Source organism: Oryza sativa, chromosome 10 (genome assembly GCF_034140825.1).
Source record: "Oryza sativa Japonica Group chromosome 10, ASM3414082v1".
NCBI classification, from domain to species: Eukaryota; Viridiplantae; Streptophyta; class Magnoliopsida; order Poales; family Poaceae; genus Oryza; species Oryza sativa.
Genome location: NC_089044.1, coordinates 18899120 through 18915913, shown reverse-complemented (window position 1 = coordinate 18915913; position 16794 = coordinate 18899120). Strand labels below are relative to the sequence as shown.

Genomic DNA, 16794 nt, shown 5'->3' with positions numbered 1-16794 from the left:
AATCACCCTTAAATCATATATGTGGTTTTAATATTTGGGGATGCAATGTACACGATTTTGTGGTTGAGGGAAATCAGATCCTATCTATAGTTGAGGGAGTTCAAATGAACCTTTTCTAATCCTGTTCGGCCCGTTTCAGCCGGGCCTCGGGCCGGGAACAGACTACGGAAAGCCCATACTCTCAACAACGTCGGCCGGGGAACGTAGGACCCCGTCCCAACCATCTCCTCCGTCCGCCGCCTCCGCCGTCGCGCCGATCTCCCCCATCACGGCGAGCAGCGGTGACCGGCGTCCTGCTGCTTCAGGCCGCCGCGCACACCCGCCTCTGACTCCTTGCGCCGCCCAAGCCAATCTCCCTGTCCCCCTCGGCCTCGCCTCCCGGAGAGGTCTCCTTCGCGATCGAGTTCGCCTGCCGCCTGCGCGGCTGCGCCGATCCCGAGCACCGGTGCCGGCGCCCTGCTGCTTCCGCCTCCGGTGAGCACCCGCGCGGACGCGCATCCTCTTTCTTTCTCACCCCTCTCGTTCTACCCACATTTCTTCTCTTCCACAGATCTGGAAGCTTTTCTCTTTTGTCTTAACCTAGAACTAATAACTTTTTTTTTCTCCAAGAAATTTGAGGCTTCAGATGAATCCCCAGGCCCGAAGTTAGGTCCGCCCCTGGTTAGAAGATGGCTGAAGCATGTACGGTTTCACAAGATAATGGTAGGCGCTGCCTCCCCGCATGGATGCTGAAGCCATGCTCAAACGATGAAGTGTCAAAGACTCGATATCGGAGTGAGCCGGTGTTGGAATCCAATAAACAACCAGCTGATTTGGATCAGATCAAGCCAGCCAAAAGGAAAAGGGGAGAGCAGGTTAAAATTGTGGATGAAGAGGATGCGGATGAACTGGGAGCTTTGCAGCCGTGTCAGGGTTGGAAAAAGGTGAGGAGAAAGCGCTTGGATGCTGTCAAAGATGATAATAATGGAGAAAATGCAAAAATAACTAATAAGAATGCAAGGAAAGTAAGCAGGAGATCTGCTCCAAAGAACAGCGGTAAACGGAAACTGGACAATGTTGAGCCAGAAGTATCATCGTCAGAATCAATTGATGATGATATAGAGCTTACTGTGGAAGATCTTTTGAGCATAGCTGAAGAGGTAAACTATATTATATTTTATCAGTGTTCCAATTTTTACTTTCTTTTTTGCCCCCAGGTGCTGCTATTTAGCTTGCTTATATTGTGTGAATATTAAATCATTGATTCAACTCCAGTTAAAGTCATGTTAATTTTAAACTACCTAAATTGTTTGCACTTGACATTTAGTATACCCTTCTTTCTAGCTTAATTTGCCATGTCAAATGTGGAAGATCAAGGTTTTATTGTTGTGCTTATGTGCATGGAACAACTACAGTGAAGATCCGATTTGTAAAAGAAGTGGATAAATATATGAGCCTTATGGTTCTATCGTTGTGTATTGCTTTAATAGTTGTAATTTGACTAGAGGAGGTGATATGTTGTTAGGCTTGCATCTTGTCAAATTTGTGGATGTAAGTTTTGAAGACAGAAAACGTGAAACTATAGATAAACCTATCTTCTTCAACATAGTCTAGAGTTTGGAGCCATGGCTAAGAATAATATGGTATTTCTAACTCTGCTGCAGCCAAAATGTTATTCTTAGAATCATCTTTTCTTGTTTTTTAATGACAGCTTCTATATGGGATTTTAGACCATTTATATGTTTTTTTTTTGGGTGCAATTGAATGTTGTGTTGAATAGTCCCGCCTATTCTTGTAGCTCTTGTTTGGTTTAGACCCAAATTTTGCCCTACCATATTTTGGTAGTTGTGCCATTACCAAATTTGATAGTAGTAGTAGTATAGAATTTGTACTAGTGTGGGCAAAAATTGGTAGCAAATCAAACATCTTTGTGATACTATTGTAGTTGCCAAAAATTTTGGAGGGTGAAAATTGGCTTCAATCCAAACAAGCCCATATTTTCCATTTACTGATTATTTTATTTTTTTTTGTTGCAAACAGCAGTAATGTGTAACCTTTATGGAAGGTTTTTTTTTGTTTTAAAAACAAGCTGGGGTTCTGTGAAGATATGCTGATATATTTGCATTTTGCAGTATGTAAAAGCTGATAGATTGAAGCAGCATGAAGTGAAAACAACAAAGACAGCCAGATACAATGAGAATCGTTGCAGTCCTTCAATTTCCACCGAGGCAGATATAGGAGGATCAATAATAAATGCTCGATCAATGATGGGATTGCCAGACACAACTAGGAATGCTAGATCAATGAAGGGATTGCCAGACACAACGATGAATGCTCAATCAATGAAGGGATTGCCAGACACAGCTGAAACAAATACAGCTCCAAGTGAGCCTAGCAGATATGAGATCAACAAACAACAAGTACAGCAATGTACGCCAAGTTTCACCGCAACATGTGATGTTGCTCAGGATATGTTAAACATATTTTTCGGTCCTCTGTTGAGTAAATGTTCAGGGTATGAAAAGAAACCAGAGGTTGTCCAGGATGCAAATCATGCAACAGAGAAGAAAGACCTGAGCTGTGATGTTCAAAGGCAGGGGGAACATGCAACAGAGAAGAAACACCTGAGCTGTGATGTTCAAAGGCAGTAGGAGCATGCAACAGAGAAGAAAGACCTGAGCTGTGATGTTCAAAGACAGGGGGAACTTGTGACGAAAAAGAAGAGCAGCTTGAAAGATAAGGTGGGCTTGTTTTTTTGAGTAGAGCAAATCGAGTGTTTAGGCAGTAGAGTACAAATCCATTTACTAGGATTATGTTTATAGTGGCCTTTTCTTTTTCTTTTGGTGAGTTAGCTGGTTTCAGGAGTGTACATCACCTGTAAATATATCTATCCCACAGCGTTTTAGCTTACATGTAACTATATGCTTTGGCCTCACATATAATGAGGTGGTTTATTGATGATGTAATAAGGCCGCCGCTTCTGTCAAATTGCACTTGTTTCCCTGTCTTGAAATGGATGGTTTTCTTCTGGACGGCCGAAGTGAATTTTTAGCTGTCTTGTTGTATCTCGGAGCAACATTTGTGAATACCGAGGCATGCTTGCTGTCTAATGAAATGAAGGGGTGTTTAGATACAGGGGTGTAAAGTTTTAAAGTTTTGGCGTGTCACATTGGGTATTATATAGAATGTTGCATACGATGTTCGGGCACTAATAAAAAAAACTAATTACATAATCTGTTAGTAAACCGTGAGACGAATTTATTAAGCCTAATTAATCCGTCATTAGCAAATGTTTACTATAGTATCACATTGTCAAATCATGGAGCAATTAGGCTTAAAAGATCCGTCTCGCAAATTAGTCGTAATTTGTACAATTAGTTATATTTAATATTTAATGCACGTGTGTTCAATATGATATGGTAAAGTTTTATTATGGGATCTAAAAAGAGCTGAAGTGGAAACATCAAGAATTTTCTGCCTTTGATCTAATGAAGTGGATACTACTAACACTATTTTTGGGATTGTGGGAGTGATGGTATGCATTTTCTTTTTAAAAAAAACACTACCTGAACACTTTGTCTTTTCTATATTACAAATGGAATAGTTATGTAAGATTGGTTGGTAAAAAGAATATATTACAAATGGAATAGTTACGTAAGATTGGTTGGTAAAAAGAACAGTAAGAAATCTTAGGGTTTGTTTGGTTTTTTACCCTACCAATTCATTGGTAGTGCCAACGTCTAGGCAAACTTTGGCACTACCAAAATATTGGTAGGGTAAAAATAATTTAGCAATCATTTGAATTGTTACCAATATAAAGCCAAATTCTTATTGTATAAGGAAGAAACTTCTAGAATATGACCAAATAGAATTGGGGCACTATCAAATATTTGGCTCAATCCAAACTACACACATATACTATCCAATTTGCCTATAAATTGGTAGGGCATATTTTTTATCAAACCAAAACAGCCCTTAAGTACCCGTGTAATTTCAGCCTGCGAGAATCAGGTAGCCAACACGGCAACATAGATGAACGAATATGCACCTGAGACACAGCACAAAGCCACAAACCCTCCACGCACCCGCCCATGACGGATCGGACGGCCAGGATTCGCCAAGGGTTAAAACCCTAAAACCAAAGGGCTCGCAGGCAGCCTTACCCCTAGAGCCCTATCCTTTTCCTCTCCCCGAGTCTTCTTCGTCCACTCCCCCTATCCTCTCCTCCCACCGCGCCGCCGCCTCCGCCGCCGCCGCCGCGGCTCCCCCTCCTCCCCACAGCCAAGGTGAGCTACTCCGGCGTCACTAGCTCTCCCGTCAAGTAGTATCAAGTATGTTTTTCTTCTTGCGATTTTGTTTGGGGTTAGGAGAGTGAGTGGTTGGATCTGTGCCTTTTCGGCTGGTTTAGGTAGGCGAGCCTCTGCAAGATTTGGCCTGGGGCGACGCGTCTCCGGCAATCGTTCGAGGTGGTTTTCGTGAGGGGAATCGCTATAGAAGGTAGGAATGAGTCGATTGCGCTGTGGCTGTTTGGTGGATAGTGTTGATGGTTTTTGCTAGATTTGGGTGCCGTGGCCTAGGGTGGCGTGGTGCCTAGTTTGGTCGTTGAGTGGTTTGGTGATGGTGAGATATTGAGGAACTAATATGGAGATTTACTGGGTTGTAGTGGAGTTCTTAGACGAAATGAGTGAGCGCAACGTGGAAGCTGTTTAATGCGAAATGGATAGTTTTACAGAATGTAATGGAGTGGTCGCAATGAGTAATCTGCTTAATGGCAAGTCGGTAGTTTTACAGAATGGAATGAACAAGTAGCTTTAGCCAGGTAGTAAGATCAGTGATAATGTGCTAGTATCTTTGACCGGTGTTGCTGCAGACATGAGCGTTTAGTAACTTGCGGTGTTTCTGTTCCATCCATGTCAGCTACCTTTTGTATTGGCAAATTATTCATTATGCTATGTGTTTGCTTTGTTGAACCTGCTGTTGTTGGCCTTTTATGGTGCATATGATGGGTTGTCTTGTTTTGTGGTCAGAAGTTCTTTACTTTTTTTTCCTTTTCTGTTACTTATTCTGTTGATATACTTTTTGTAGGATTGTAGCTAGTTAAGTTTGGCTTGTCTCGTACTTTACTGAAAGAACTGATCTATTGTCTTATGCAGATGAATGTTGACAAGCTCAAGAAGATGGCAGGTGCTGTGCGCACCGGGGGGAAGGGTAGCGTGCGCAGGTGTGTATTATTATTATATTTGCAACCAGCATACGGCATATTGATGGTTACATGTGGCTGCCCATTGTGTTTGATTCATTTTTCTTTATGTTGGGCTAGTGGTGTATATGTTTAATGCTTTTGTTGTGCATTTTGATGCATGTGTAGTGATATGCATGGTAGCACTATATTCTTTTTGTATTACGATAAGACGAACATTAATAAATATATATCCAATTCTATATGCTTGCTATTTCCTTCCATAAATTCATTTGCTCGCTATAATTTCACTCTATATTAAATATGAGGGGACTTGAGGCTATTTAACTTGGTAATTATCTATGGGTTAAAGATAAGAAACACTGTTAGATAACATATGACCACTACTAATGGTTTACCGATAATAATCTTGCGGGATAATTGTCATCTAAGCATGCATTGTCAGAAAGGATGTATATTACTCACTACTCACTAGTCATGATGTTTCATACTAGTGCTGTTAGGATTCTAATTATGATATGATAAGTTTTGTGTTGGTGACAGAAAGAAGAAGGCAGTCCATAAGACTACAACCACAGATGACAAAAGACTTCAGAGCACTCTGAAAAGAGTAGGAGTAAACACCATCCCTGGCATTGAAGAGGTTAACATTTTCAAGGATGATGTGGTTATTCAGTTTCTGAATCCTAAAGGTGAGATCACTTGAATACTAAAATGCAAGTTCTACACGATTAGTAATCTACTTGCTTTCTTATATTTTATTTCTTGGTTTTGTTCCAGTGCAAGCTTCAATTGGTGCTAATACATGGGTTGTCAGTGGAACTCCACAAACAAAGAGTATGTTCTCCATGCCCTGTACTTCATTTCTAATGTAGCTTTTATCAATAAATCTTAAAACAACATTTCAGCCTGTCATTTTGTTCTATTTTCCTGTGTAGAGTAGATAATAGCTACCCATAGTATGTATATGTATGAAAGACCTAATTTGGACTTTCCATTTCTCAGAGATCTTTTTTTGCTCAAGCTAATATAATATTAGCTCTATAAAGTTGTATTATTAACTTCTTGTGTTTACATAACAATAATTTTATGTTTCCCTTTTTTTGTACAGAGCTGCAGGATCTGCTGCCATCAATTATCAACCAACTTGGTATGCCTCTCGTTGCAATTTACAATGTTTCATGAATAATGATCCAATTAGAAGTTTATAATAAGCAATACCAACATTTCACCTATTGTTGTCTTGATGCTTCAGCCTCTGTTTATTTACTAAAATTTACTGAAATGTTGAAGCAACTTACTGGGCCATAACTTACCCTCATCTTTGAAAGCTGTTGAAGCTTCGCTTACCTTTGTTTATTCCTCCTATTCAGGTCCTGACAACTTGGATAATCTGCGGAGGCTTGCAGAGCAATTCCAAAAGCAGGCTCCTGGTGCTTCTGGTGAAGAGGCTGGTGCCAGTGCTGGAGCTGCTCAGGGTGACGATGATGATGTTCCTGAGCTTGTCCCTGGTGAGACATTTGAGGAGGCAGCAGAAGAGAAAAAGGAATCATGATTTTGTTGCATGTCTTCTCCTGTGAAGGATTATAAGTTGCGAATTGCCATTAGAGACCTCCGCTCTTAAAAACCTCTGACCTACCTTATTTGTGTCAGTGCTCGGTTTTGTCATGTACGAGGATTTGGTCCGGTATGTTGGTGGAATTTTACATCAATTAAATGCCTCTTTTGGTTGCCCCAGCCTTAATTTTTCCATAACTATAACCATTATAAGAACAGTAGAGCTCTTGCGTTATAATGTTGCTTAAAAATTCGCGAGGGTCCATGACCATTCGCGAGAGGGTCCATGACCATTATTAGAACAGCAGCTCTTGCATTCTAATGTCACTGAAATCTTGCTACCTGCTACCTGGTAAAGAAGTTGCTTCAGCATTCTAATGTCACTAAATCTTGCTACCTGGTAAAGAGTTGCTTCGTGAGATTTCACATAATTCTGGTAAAGAAGTTGCATCGTGAGATTTCACAGTGCTGACTGTGTATGGCTGTAGAATATAAGTAGCTGGTAAAAGAATTCTAACTTCAGAATTCGTGAGATTTCACAGTGCTGACTCTGTGTATGCTTTAGAATATAACTACGTGTATGGCTGTAGAAGCCTAGAATATAGGGTTCATCAAGTTGAGGTACCAGCATGTTCTCACTTTTAAGTGCTCTTTTACCGTTGGCTTGCGAATTTCTCACCGTCCAGAAATTGTGGCAGTTGCATGAAAAATTTGTACGTCCTATATGCTACCTTCTGATGTACTTTCAGCTGCATGATAGTTATTCATGAGGATGGCAGTATGATTACTTTGTGTACTGGACGTCCGTGCTTTCATGACATTTGGCCGAGTTGAAACGTGGTTCGCATCTCTTTATTATTTAACAGGACAATATCCCTCTTTAGTAGCAAACGGAGTTTCATCCAGCTATATCAAGCACGTATGAATTATGATCTAGCAGAATCAAATATCGGACATATTCGGTAAATAAATTTATCAAACGTATGACCTCCCACGTAGAAATCTGCATTCAAGCGGATACTAGGATTATTTATGTTTTTGGTCTGAATTTTCTAAGGCTTATGGGTTCGGATTGCTCGTCATGTCTTTGTCAGAAGTATTTTTCTGAAAAAAAAAATGGCAGGTGTATCAACGCAATGAACGCATCATCATCTGTCTATGTTGTGCGTGTGCCAGGGCCATGTCCTGAAGACTGTCTCTGCATATGCTGCCTTCACATGATACAGAGACCCTTGTGCTCAAATTGAAATTTTGCTGAAAAAGAAAGGTGCATTGATCTGAAAAGTTCCTGCTAATCACATCCCCACATGATTAAAGATCGCTACGTTTGTGCGGTGAATGCAACATGAGCATGCGTTCTACGAACATGTCAACGAGAAGTTTTCTGGATCATAGTTGCAACATTGAGTCAGAGGATGATATTTTATGGTTAATCTGACAGTCAAAACCAAATCCTGGCTAAAGGGGATAGTACTATACTACTGAGTATATGCTACTAATTATCTGCGTTTATTTATTTGGCATATGTGTCCAGCATGCCCCAAAACATGAAAAGAAATCCATTGAATTCATTGAAATTTGAGGTTTTTTCTCAAAAAATAAAATCAGACATCGGTGTGTCTGGATCATCTGCACGTGCCGCCTTCAACAAGCTCTCGAGATTCAGCAGAGGTACCAAGTACACTGATATGAAGTGTTAACTAATCCGTGTTAAAGAACAACCAAGTGTCTCAGATTTATTTATCCCATCGTCAACTGGTCCTAGATCTTCAAACAGAAGCTCAAGTACTTGTTTATCTGAATGATATTTATGGTTCTTCAATTAAAATTCACATTTCTTTGACTCCATTTTCTTTTCCTTCAGAAACCACAGCACTGAAGTGATATCACCGTATGGATATTTGCCGCCGTATGACATAGATAATTCATAATTTCCATCTAATAACGAAACCAAATCAAAACAGCTCTCGTTTTAGTAATAGAAGAAAACCATCAGGACATTAAAACCTCCTAATTAAATTCAGAGATTACAGAGCTCTCAACATCTGGTGACCGTCGAAACCTGCGTTCATATAAAAAAAAAGAGGATAGTAGTGATTTTCACCTATTGACGTGTTGATGTTGAAACGAAATCAAATTGAACGGTTCTTGTGAAGACTACATGCAAGCCCGTGAGTCAGGCTAGGCGTGCGTACACAAGTTTCCCCTGTCACGATTGAAATGGTCTCGAATTCGCGTCCAAGTCTCAACAACTCTACCTTACAAGCTTAGGATGGTTCTTCGAGCCTGTGATCATATGATGGAGTACCAGGTTTCAGTATCTGGCAATTGACTAGTATTTGACTTGGTACTGGTAACTTTGAGATGTGCTTGCTAGCACGGTGGTAGGAGTATGTGATTTCAACCGAAAGGACTCGTGTGTTTAACTTCTAAGGGGGTGTTTGGATCCAGGGACTAAACTTTAATCCATGTCATATCGGATGAATTTGGAGTATTAAACATAGACTACTTATAAAACTAATTACATAAATGAGAGCTAATTCGCGTGACAATTTTTTAACCTAATTAATCTATAATTAGCGCATGTTTACTGTAGCATCACATAGGCTAATCATGAATTAATTAGGCTCAATAGATTCGTCTCGCGAATTAGTCCAGGGTTATAGAATGAGTTTTATTAATAGTCTACGTTTAATATTTATAATTAGTGTCCAAACATCCGATGTGATAGGTACTAAAAAGTTTTAGTCCCATTTAAACAGGGTCTAACACACTCACATTATCTTCTTAATTATTCTACAACAAGTTCTTCCTTATTTATCTAACTTTTTTTCACAGTATGTTAATTGTTAGATATTTGTTCCAGACTTCCGGTACAACAAAAAGTATCCGGTACCTCACGGTACCAAATCATTTACGATCGCTAGATCTAACAATACCCATCCTATTAAGCTAGATCCAACGATCGGAAACTATTGGTATCGTGAGGTACCGGTAGAGGTACTTTTTACTGGACCGGAGCATATCGCTAATTGTTAAGCGAGTTAGATAAGAGATACTGATTCTTTTCATTCAGAAGCTACATGAGTGGCTGATTCTTGGAACCATCGATTCATAAATCATAACCAGATGATATGCATTATTTTTGTATGGCTACCTTTACAGATGGAGCGACAATTATATAATATGGATACATACTCTGGATTCTGGAAGCAGTTCAAATGGCAACCAAATGGCACAGTTAAAATGCATATGGGCCAACCATTTGCTCATCCACTGACGGCCGAAGGCCAAAAATACTCAATGCATACACCAACCATCTTGGATTGCACATATGCATATTTTTCGCACAGACTGAGCTCTCGGGCCTTCGTCCAATTTTCTCCCCGGCGAAACCGATGCAGGAAGCAGAGGAAAGTCTTGTAGCTAGCGACTCGTCTTCTCCGTGATGAAAACGACCGGGATTCACACGGCCGGCTCCCGTCATCCGCGGCAGGAAACCTTGACATTTCGGATGCTCCGCCGAAGAAGAAAAGAAAAAAGAAAAATCCCCATTTCGCCCCATCCATCACCGTGTATACGGTACATCGGTACACGTCCGGCTCCGTTGGCCAATCAATCCGATCGAGCCAAGCCAGCGGCGTATCAACCCCGTTGCACTTGCATTGCCCGTGCGCTCACTCTCTCGCGGTTACTACACGGTTATCAGGGTTATCATGCACGGTAACTTTTTCAGTTTTTAAATCTACAGTATGTTTCGTGGTTTTCACGGTAATCACCTTACGGGGGGTACGGTAACTGTGCCCAATCGATAAGGGACCTGCTCGCTAGTCGCTACTGGTATGGCACCGCCACCGATCTCACCGCCGCATGCGCCATCTGAAGCCGTGCGCCCGTGCCAACGTGCCTGCCTACCTGATGTCAACCGTCGAGTCAAGCGGTGGTGGTGGTGGCGGCACCGTGCGTTTTGTCCCGTCAGAAATGGTCTATTCCCGCCGTGCACGACGGCGCCACGGCGCGGCAGGGCGTCGTGCCGCGCCGCGCCGTGACGCGCGGCTCGGCTCGCGCGGCTCCCCTCAAAAAACGCGGCGGAAAACGATGGAAACCAACCGAGAAGGGTGTACTCCGCATCGCCACCGAGCCGCACGACACGACCCCGTCGCGCCCGCGCACGCACCGCGCACGCGCAGCGCGCTCGGTTCGGCGCCGCGACCGCTTCCGATCTTTTTTTCTTTTTTTTTTAATCTATTCCCGTTGCGCCCGCGCCTGATCTGATCCGTGGCTCGGTCGGGCGGGTTCATAAACCCCCCCACCTCTCTTCCTCGATCGCCTCGCCCATCGAAACCCAAATCCCAAATCTCGTTTTATTACGAAGCCTCCCCGTTCCGTTCCGTTCCTCGTAAACCCAGAGGCGCGCGAGAGAGAGAGAGAGATGGGGGAAGAGACCCTCGTGGCCATGCCGCTCGCGCCGCCGCATCACCACCACCACCACGCCCACCTCCCCGCGCTCCCGCACCTCGCCGCGCCGCCCCCGCCGCCACCGCCGCCCGCAGAGACCGAACTCACGGAACAGCGAGAAGAGGAGGTCCCGGTGGACGACGTCGTCGAGGCGGCGGCGGACGTGCCAAGGAGGGAGGAGGGCCTTGTCGTCGATGGGGGTGAGGACGTGTACTACGCGAGGAGGATGCTGCAGGGGGTGGTGCTCCGGCCGCCGCCGCACCTGCCGCAGCCGGAGGCGCCGCCGGGGCTGACCAGGGCGCTCTCCGCGCCGGCGCCTGACGGGTACGTCGAGGAGGAGGAAGAGCAGAGGCCCGTCGAGAGGTCCGCCTCCGTGAACTCCGCGGCGTCCGCCGTCGTCGTGGACGTGGCCTCCATCGGGCGGTTCTTCCGCGACCGCCGCGACGTGCTCTCGTCGGCCATCACCCGGCGAATCTCCTCGCTGAAGGAGGCCTCCTCCTCCCCTCCTCCTCCGGTGGGGATGGACACCTACGGCGTGCAGGAGATCCACCTTCCCAACGTGAAGGTCACCGTCCGCCTCAAGGACGCCATCGAAGCCGACGCGGAGGAGGACGATGCTGTGGGCGGCGGCGGCGACGACGGCTACTCGTTCTCGGGCAGCCACATCAAGGGCCGTGTCAGCTTCTTCTCCCGCTCGGGCTGCCGCGACTGCGCCGCCGTGCGCGCCTTCTTCCGCCAGTCCGCCCTCCCCTACGTCGAGATCAACCTCGACGTCTTCCCGGAGCGCGAGGCCGAGTTCGCCTCCCGCGCGGGCGCCTCCGCGCGCGTGCCCCAGATCTTCCTCAACGAGAAGCTCCTCGGCGGCCTCGTCGTCCTCAACTCCCTGCGCAACAGCGGCGAGTTCGAGCGGCGCGTGCGTGACCTCGCCGGGAGACGGTGCCCCGACACCGCGCCGCGGGTGCCCGTGTACGGGTTCGACAACGATCCCGGCAAGGAGGGCGGCGACAGGGAGGACGCCATGGTGGGCATCGTGAGGGTGCTCCGGCACAGGCTCCCGATACAGGACCGGATCGTGAGGCTCAAGCTCGTCAAGAACTGCTTCTCCGGCGCCGACATGGTCGACGGCATCGTGAACCATTTGGAATGCAGCAGGAAGAAGGTCAGTACCACTTGATCATTTACTAGTACGATGCTTCTTCGTTTGACTTTTTGTTCTCTTTGGGTTTTTTTAAATCTCAACTTCTTAGGCGCTTCGTTTATCTTTGGTGAACTGTGCATGAAGCATGAATAGTTCTTGTTGTTTTTGGACTAAAGGGCTTGGGTGTAAATAGTTACGGAATGTTAGGGGAGAGTACCATTTTCATTGGGATTATTATAAGATTAAAATGGATGGTTTAATTCAAGCAAAATATGTTTGCAATTTAAAAGTAATTTATGAATAGAACTTTTATATACATGTTATTGGCGATCTAAAAGCAATGGCTGAAAAATAAACTTCGATGAAGAAAAAAAAATCCAAAATCAGCTCCAAATTTGAAGTTGAAATTTTAAATTTTGACAGATAAGTATAAGTATAAGTGAAAAGATGAGGCCTGGAGTGCAGTGGTGCTTGTTTTGACATATCCTCAAAAATGTTTATTAATTATTAAACTTGCTATTCTTGAGACGAACTGGTAGTACCAATCTCTAGTGAACACTTTTGTCATACATTTAATACATTTAAGTCGCACGTAATTAAGGAAACAAACAAAATTCCACCTGGATTAAGGCGGCAAAAATCAGATGCTGCCATGTTTGGCCTGTGGCAACACTCTTTCTTGTGGCACCATATCCTGAGTTCCTGACCCCATAGATAATGTTGAAGTAGTAGTAGAGTACTACTAGAATATATTTACACTGAAAGCAAGGGGCCCAGATGCAAAACCACCTAGGATCACGTGAGCCGGGCGTGTGGGGGAGCGTTACGTGCTGCCGTGCCGAACCGGTCCGCGAGCACGGGCCCCACCGGGGTTCCGGCCATTTTCACTTCCCGCGTCACGCCGCAACGGGTGGGCGGGCGCGGCCCGGCACGTAACGGAACGGGCCAGGTGCCCGGGCCCACATTAGTTATGCAGGGTTCGGTTTCGTTGTTGGTTGCTTCCCGGGACCCACCTCCGACACCCGAAGGTTCATCGCCTTGGCGCGTACAGCGTGTCACTGCCATCCGGGCCCCACATGATTTCGTCTCACTTTTGTTTGATCGCTACGGGGGAAGAGCCGTGGCTAGACTAGTCGTCGTACAAAAGCTATGTGCGGATAAATGGGGCCCACATTTCGGTGTATGTTTTGACCTTGCCTAATCGAACTGGGTCGTGCTTATGTAGTGTACTTATGCTACAAGCAAGATTTTGTGCCGACCACGTTGGCGGTTGCTGCACCAACTCACACGGAAGTAATGCTCGGCTCAACGCGAACTTCGTGGTGTACTTGTACCAGGTCTAGGTGGTTAGTGGATTATTTTCGGTCAGGTCGATGCAAATCTGGAGGAGCTTGCTGGAAAATCTGGCGCATTTGACTAGTGATTAGTGGGGCTGTGGCGTCTCTGACTAGTGTGATTAGTGGGGTTGAGGTGAATGAACAACCGAAAGAAGCTCGTGTCCATTGGCCATAGCCTCCTCCTAGGTGGTTAAGCACCGACCCAACTAGCAGTTGTGCGATTTATTAGTGGGTTTATCTGAATTCCTGACCCAGTTTTTGACTTCTGTTGTCGCTGTTGTATCCTTATCCATAGTAGTCGCCATACATCCCGGACTCTTATGTCCTGCTCATTGGAGTCTTGCGTGGAATGCCATGGATTTGGGTTATCTTGTCCCCGTTTCGGAAATTCGGTTATTCATGTATAACAACTGACATCCAAAGCAACTGTTAACTCTGTCTGTAGGCTGTGGAGATCGGAAGAGAACTGGCAAGGAAGCACTTCATCCACCATGTCTTCAGGTCAGCACACACGATCTATTCTGAGGCCCTGTTTAGTTTCTCCAAAATGATAAAAGTTTTGCTGTTTTGATGTACTTTTTTTCAAATAAATCTAAACACTAATAGCAAAAGTTGGTAATTTGGCATTTGTCATTTAGGAATCTAGAGCAGCAAATTTTGGCAAAAAAAAAATATTGGATGACTGAATCTAAATGTATTGGTGTCATGGTGTGTGTGTGTAGAGAGAACGACTTCGAGGATGGCAGCCAGAACCTGTACCGGTTCTTGGAGCACGACCCTGCCATCCCAAAGTACTACAACTTCATCAGGGGAGCCACCAACGACGGCGAGCCGAAGCTGGCCGCCGCCATCGGGCAGAGGATGACCAAGATCATGGTTGCCATCCTGGAGGCCTACGCCTCCGACGATCGCCGCCACCTCGACTACAGCCGCATCGCCGCCAGCGAGGAGTTCAGAAGGTAACAGCTGCTTCTTCCATTGCTTGGATACAACTACAAGCAGTGTTAATCCGGCAATGTCGGTGACCGTGATGAGTTCTTGCGACGCAGATACGCGAACATGGTGCAGGAACTCCAGAGGGTGGACATGTCGGCGCTCCCGGCCGAGGAGAGGCTGCCGTTCTTCCTGAACCTGCACAACGCGATGGCCATCCACGCCGTCGTCAGGGTCGGCCAGCCGGGGGCCATCGACCGGCGGTCCTCCTCCAACTTCCAGTACGTCGTCGGCGGGCACCCGTACTCGCTGGCGACGATCAGGAACGGCATCCTCCGGTCCAACCGCCGGCAGCCGTACACCATCGCCAAGCCGTTCGGCTCGTCCGACAAGAGGCTCGAGGTAATTAAGCACACGCATGCATGAGAGACGCCTGTGATCAATCACCGATTGCCATGGCGAGAGGAGCTGAAAATTTTTTTCGCTTGTGCAGTTGGTGCAGGGGAAGGTGAACCCGCTGGTCCATTTCGGCCTCTGTGACGCCACGAGGTCGAGCCCGATCGTGCGCTTCTTCTCCACGCAGGGGGTGGAGCCGGAGCTCCGGCACGCGGCGAGGAAGTTCTTCCTCAACGGCGGCGTGGAAATCGACCTCGAGAGCCGGACGGTTCACCTCACCAGTATCATCAAATGGTCAGTTCATTCTCATAATCTCATTTCATCCCCAATTGGTGCAATTTTCACTGAGAAGAACAACTTATTCAGAAATTCAGATTTCATCACAGCTAGTTTGATCATGAGTTCAGTCAATGTATTTGCAACATGAAGAATTCCTGAATAACCATCCCCTTGTGCAGGTACAGTGTTGATTTCGGGCAGGACAGGGAAACCCTCAAGTGGATCCTGAACTATTTGGACCCGACCAAAGCTGGGCTCTTGACACACCTCCTCAACGACGGTGGGGCGATCAACATCTCATATCTGAACTACGATTGGTCCTTGAATGTTTGAGGAGAACTTGTAGTTGTAGTTGTAATGGCATAATACATTCAGAGCCGCTGTCATGTGCTTTCTGTTTAATTGGCAAAATGGTCAATGGAAAGAAGAGCATTGAGCATAGAGGCAATCAGCATGTGGAGCTTGTTGCAAGATTTGAGTCTGAGGATGTATATAGTATTGTAAGCATGTCAAAGTGGGTTCACAGCATAGATGAAAAAGGGAATATGTTTGTGAGGATAAAATGCATTAGTCATTTACTATTCCTTCTTTCTGTCTACCAAATTATACCGAAATCTCATACGACTGATCTTGTATTCAAATCAAACGGCCAATCTAGTCTTTCCAACCTGCCACCACCAGTGCAGCTTGGACGTGAATGCACCTTCCTCACCCCGCTCCTGGCATCTCTCTTCCTCCGCTGTACATAAACTCTGATCCGGTGGACGAAAATGATGATCGATGAAATTCCCATATTGAGCTAAAATAGTTTTCATGATCTACAATAATGCTAAAACTAGAAATTAATAAATACTTCCATTTTAATAACTCCACTAAAGGTAATCCTATTACTGGAATCGTGTAAGGTACACCTACACAATTTTGATTGGTATTGCACAATAACCAGTTACACTAAACGATGCAGTCAATACAGCTAAAACCACACCTATGACCCAATTCGCGGGGTTTTCTAAATTTACCTGTGAGATACGCATGAAATACGTACCGCATCATCATTAGAACCATCATACTTGCTAACCATTGGATTAACCAACCAGAGTTGGCCTCAGTCATTATTTTTTGAATCGAGGAAAAAGCCTACCTCTGTTTTATATTATGTAATATGTTTTGAATTTGTCATAAGTCAAACATTTTCAAGCTTAAACAAATTTATAGAGAAACATAATGCCATCTACAATATCCTATTAGTTTTATTATATTAAAAATACATAATTGAATATATTTTTTATTCAATGAAGCGGAGGGATCAACGTTGTATTCATCTTGGACTCTAATATTGATTTTATAATTCTAGATTTAATAAAATTAGCACTAATTACAATTCGGATGTGGACTTCCCTTTAATCTGAAAACATTAGAATTCAGTTCCACCTAGGTTAGTAGAGATTATTTTTTAATCGAAGTATACAATTCGGATAGCACAATATAACAGATGTGGATTCTGTTTTAATCGAAGT

At 44.7% G+C, this 16794-nt stretch overlaps 3 protein-coding genes across 3 annotated transcripts; all 3 read left to right on the top strand.

The window, feature by feature from the left end:
• Positions 1-213: 213 nt before the first annotated feature.
• LOC4348930 (uncharacterized) lies at positions 214-3019 on the top strand. Its single transcript, XM_015757602.3, has 3 exons — positions 214-474; positions 610-1139; positions 2112-3019. Exons 2-3 carry the CDS (start codon positions 669-671, stop codon positions 2628-2630), a joined length of 990 nt encoding a protein of 329 aa, XP_015613088.1. The 5' UTR covers positions 214-474; positions 610-668; the 3' UTR covers positions 2631-3019.
• Positions 3020-4134: 1115 nt separating this feature from the next.
• LOC4348929 (basic transcription factor 3) lies at positions 4135-6916 on the top strand. Its single transcript, XM_015757387.2, has 6 exons — positions 4135-4265; positions 5133-5200; positions 5723-5871; positions 5960-6016; positions 6291-6329; positions 6553-6916. Exons 2-6 carry the CDS (start codon positions 5133-5135, stop codon positions 6732-6734), a joined length of 495 nt encoding a protein of 164 aa, XP_015612873.1. The 5' UTR covers positions 4135-4265; the 3' UTR covers positions 6735-6916.
• Positions 6917-11135: 4219 nt separating this feature from the next.
• On the top strand, positions 11136-15861 carry LOC4348928 (uncharacterized). The gene is made up of 6 exons (XM_015759507.3): positions 11136-12353; positions 14115-14170; positions 14392-14628; positions 14719-15004; positions 15096-15292; positions 15457-15861. Exons 1-6 carry the CDS (start codon positions 11169-11171, stop codon positions 15608-15610), a joined length of 2115 nt encoding a protein of 704 aa, XP_015614993.1. The 5' UTR covers positions 11136-11168; the 3' UTR covers positions 15611-15861.
• Positions 15862-16794: the final 933 nt, after the last annotated feature.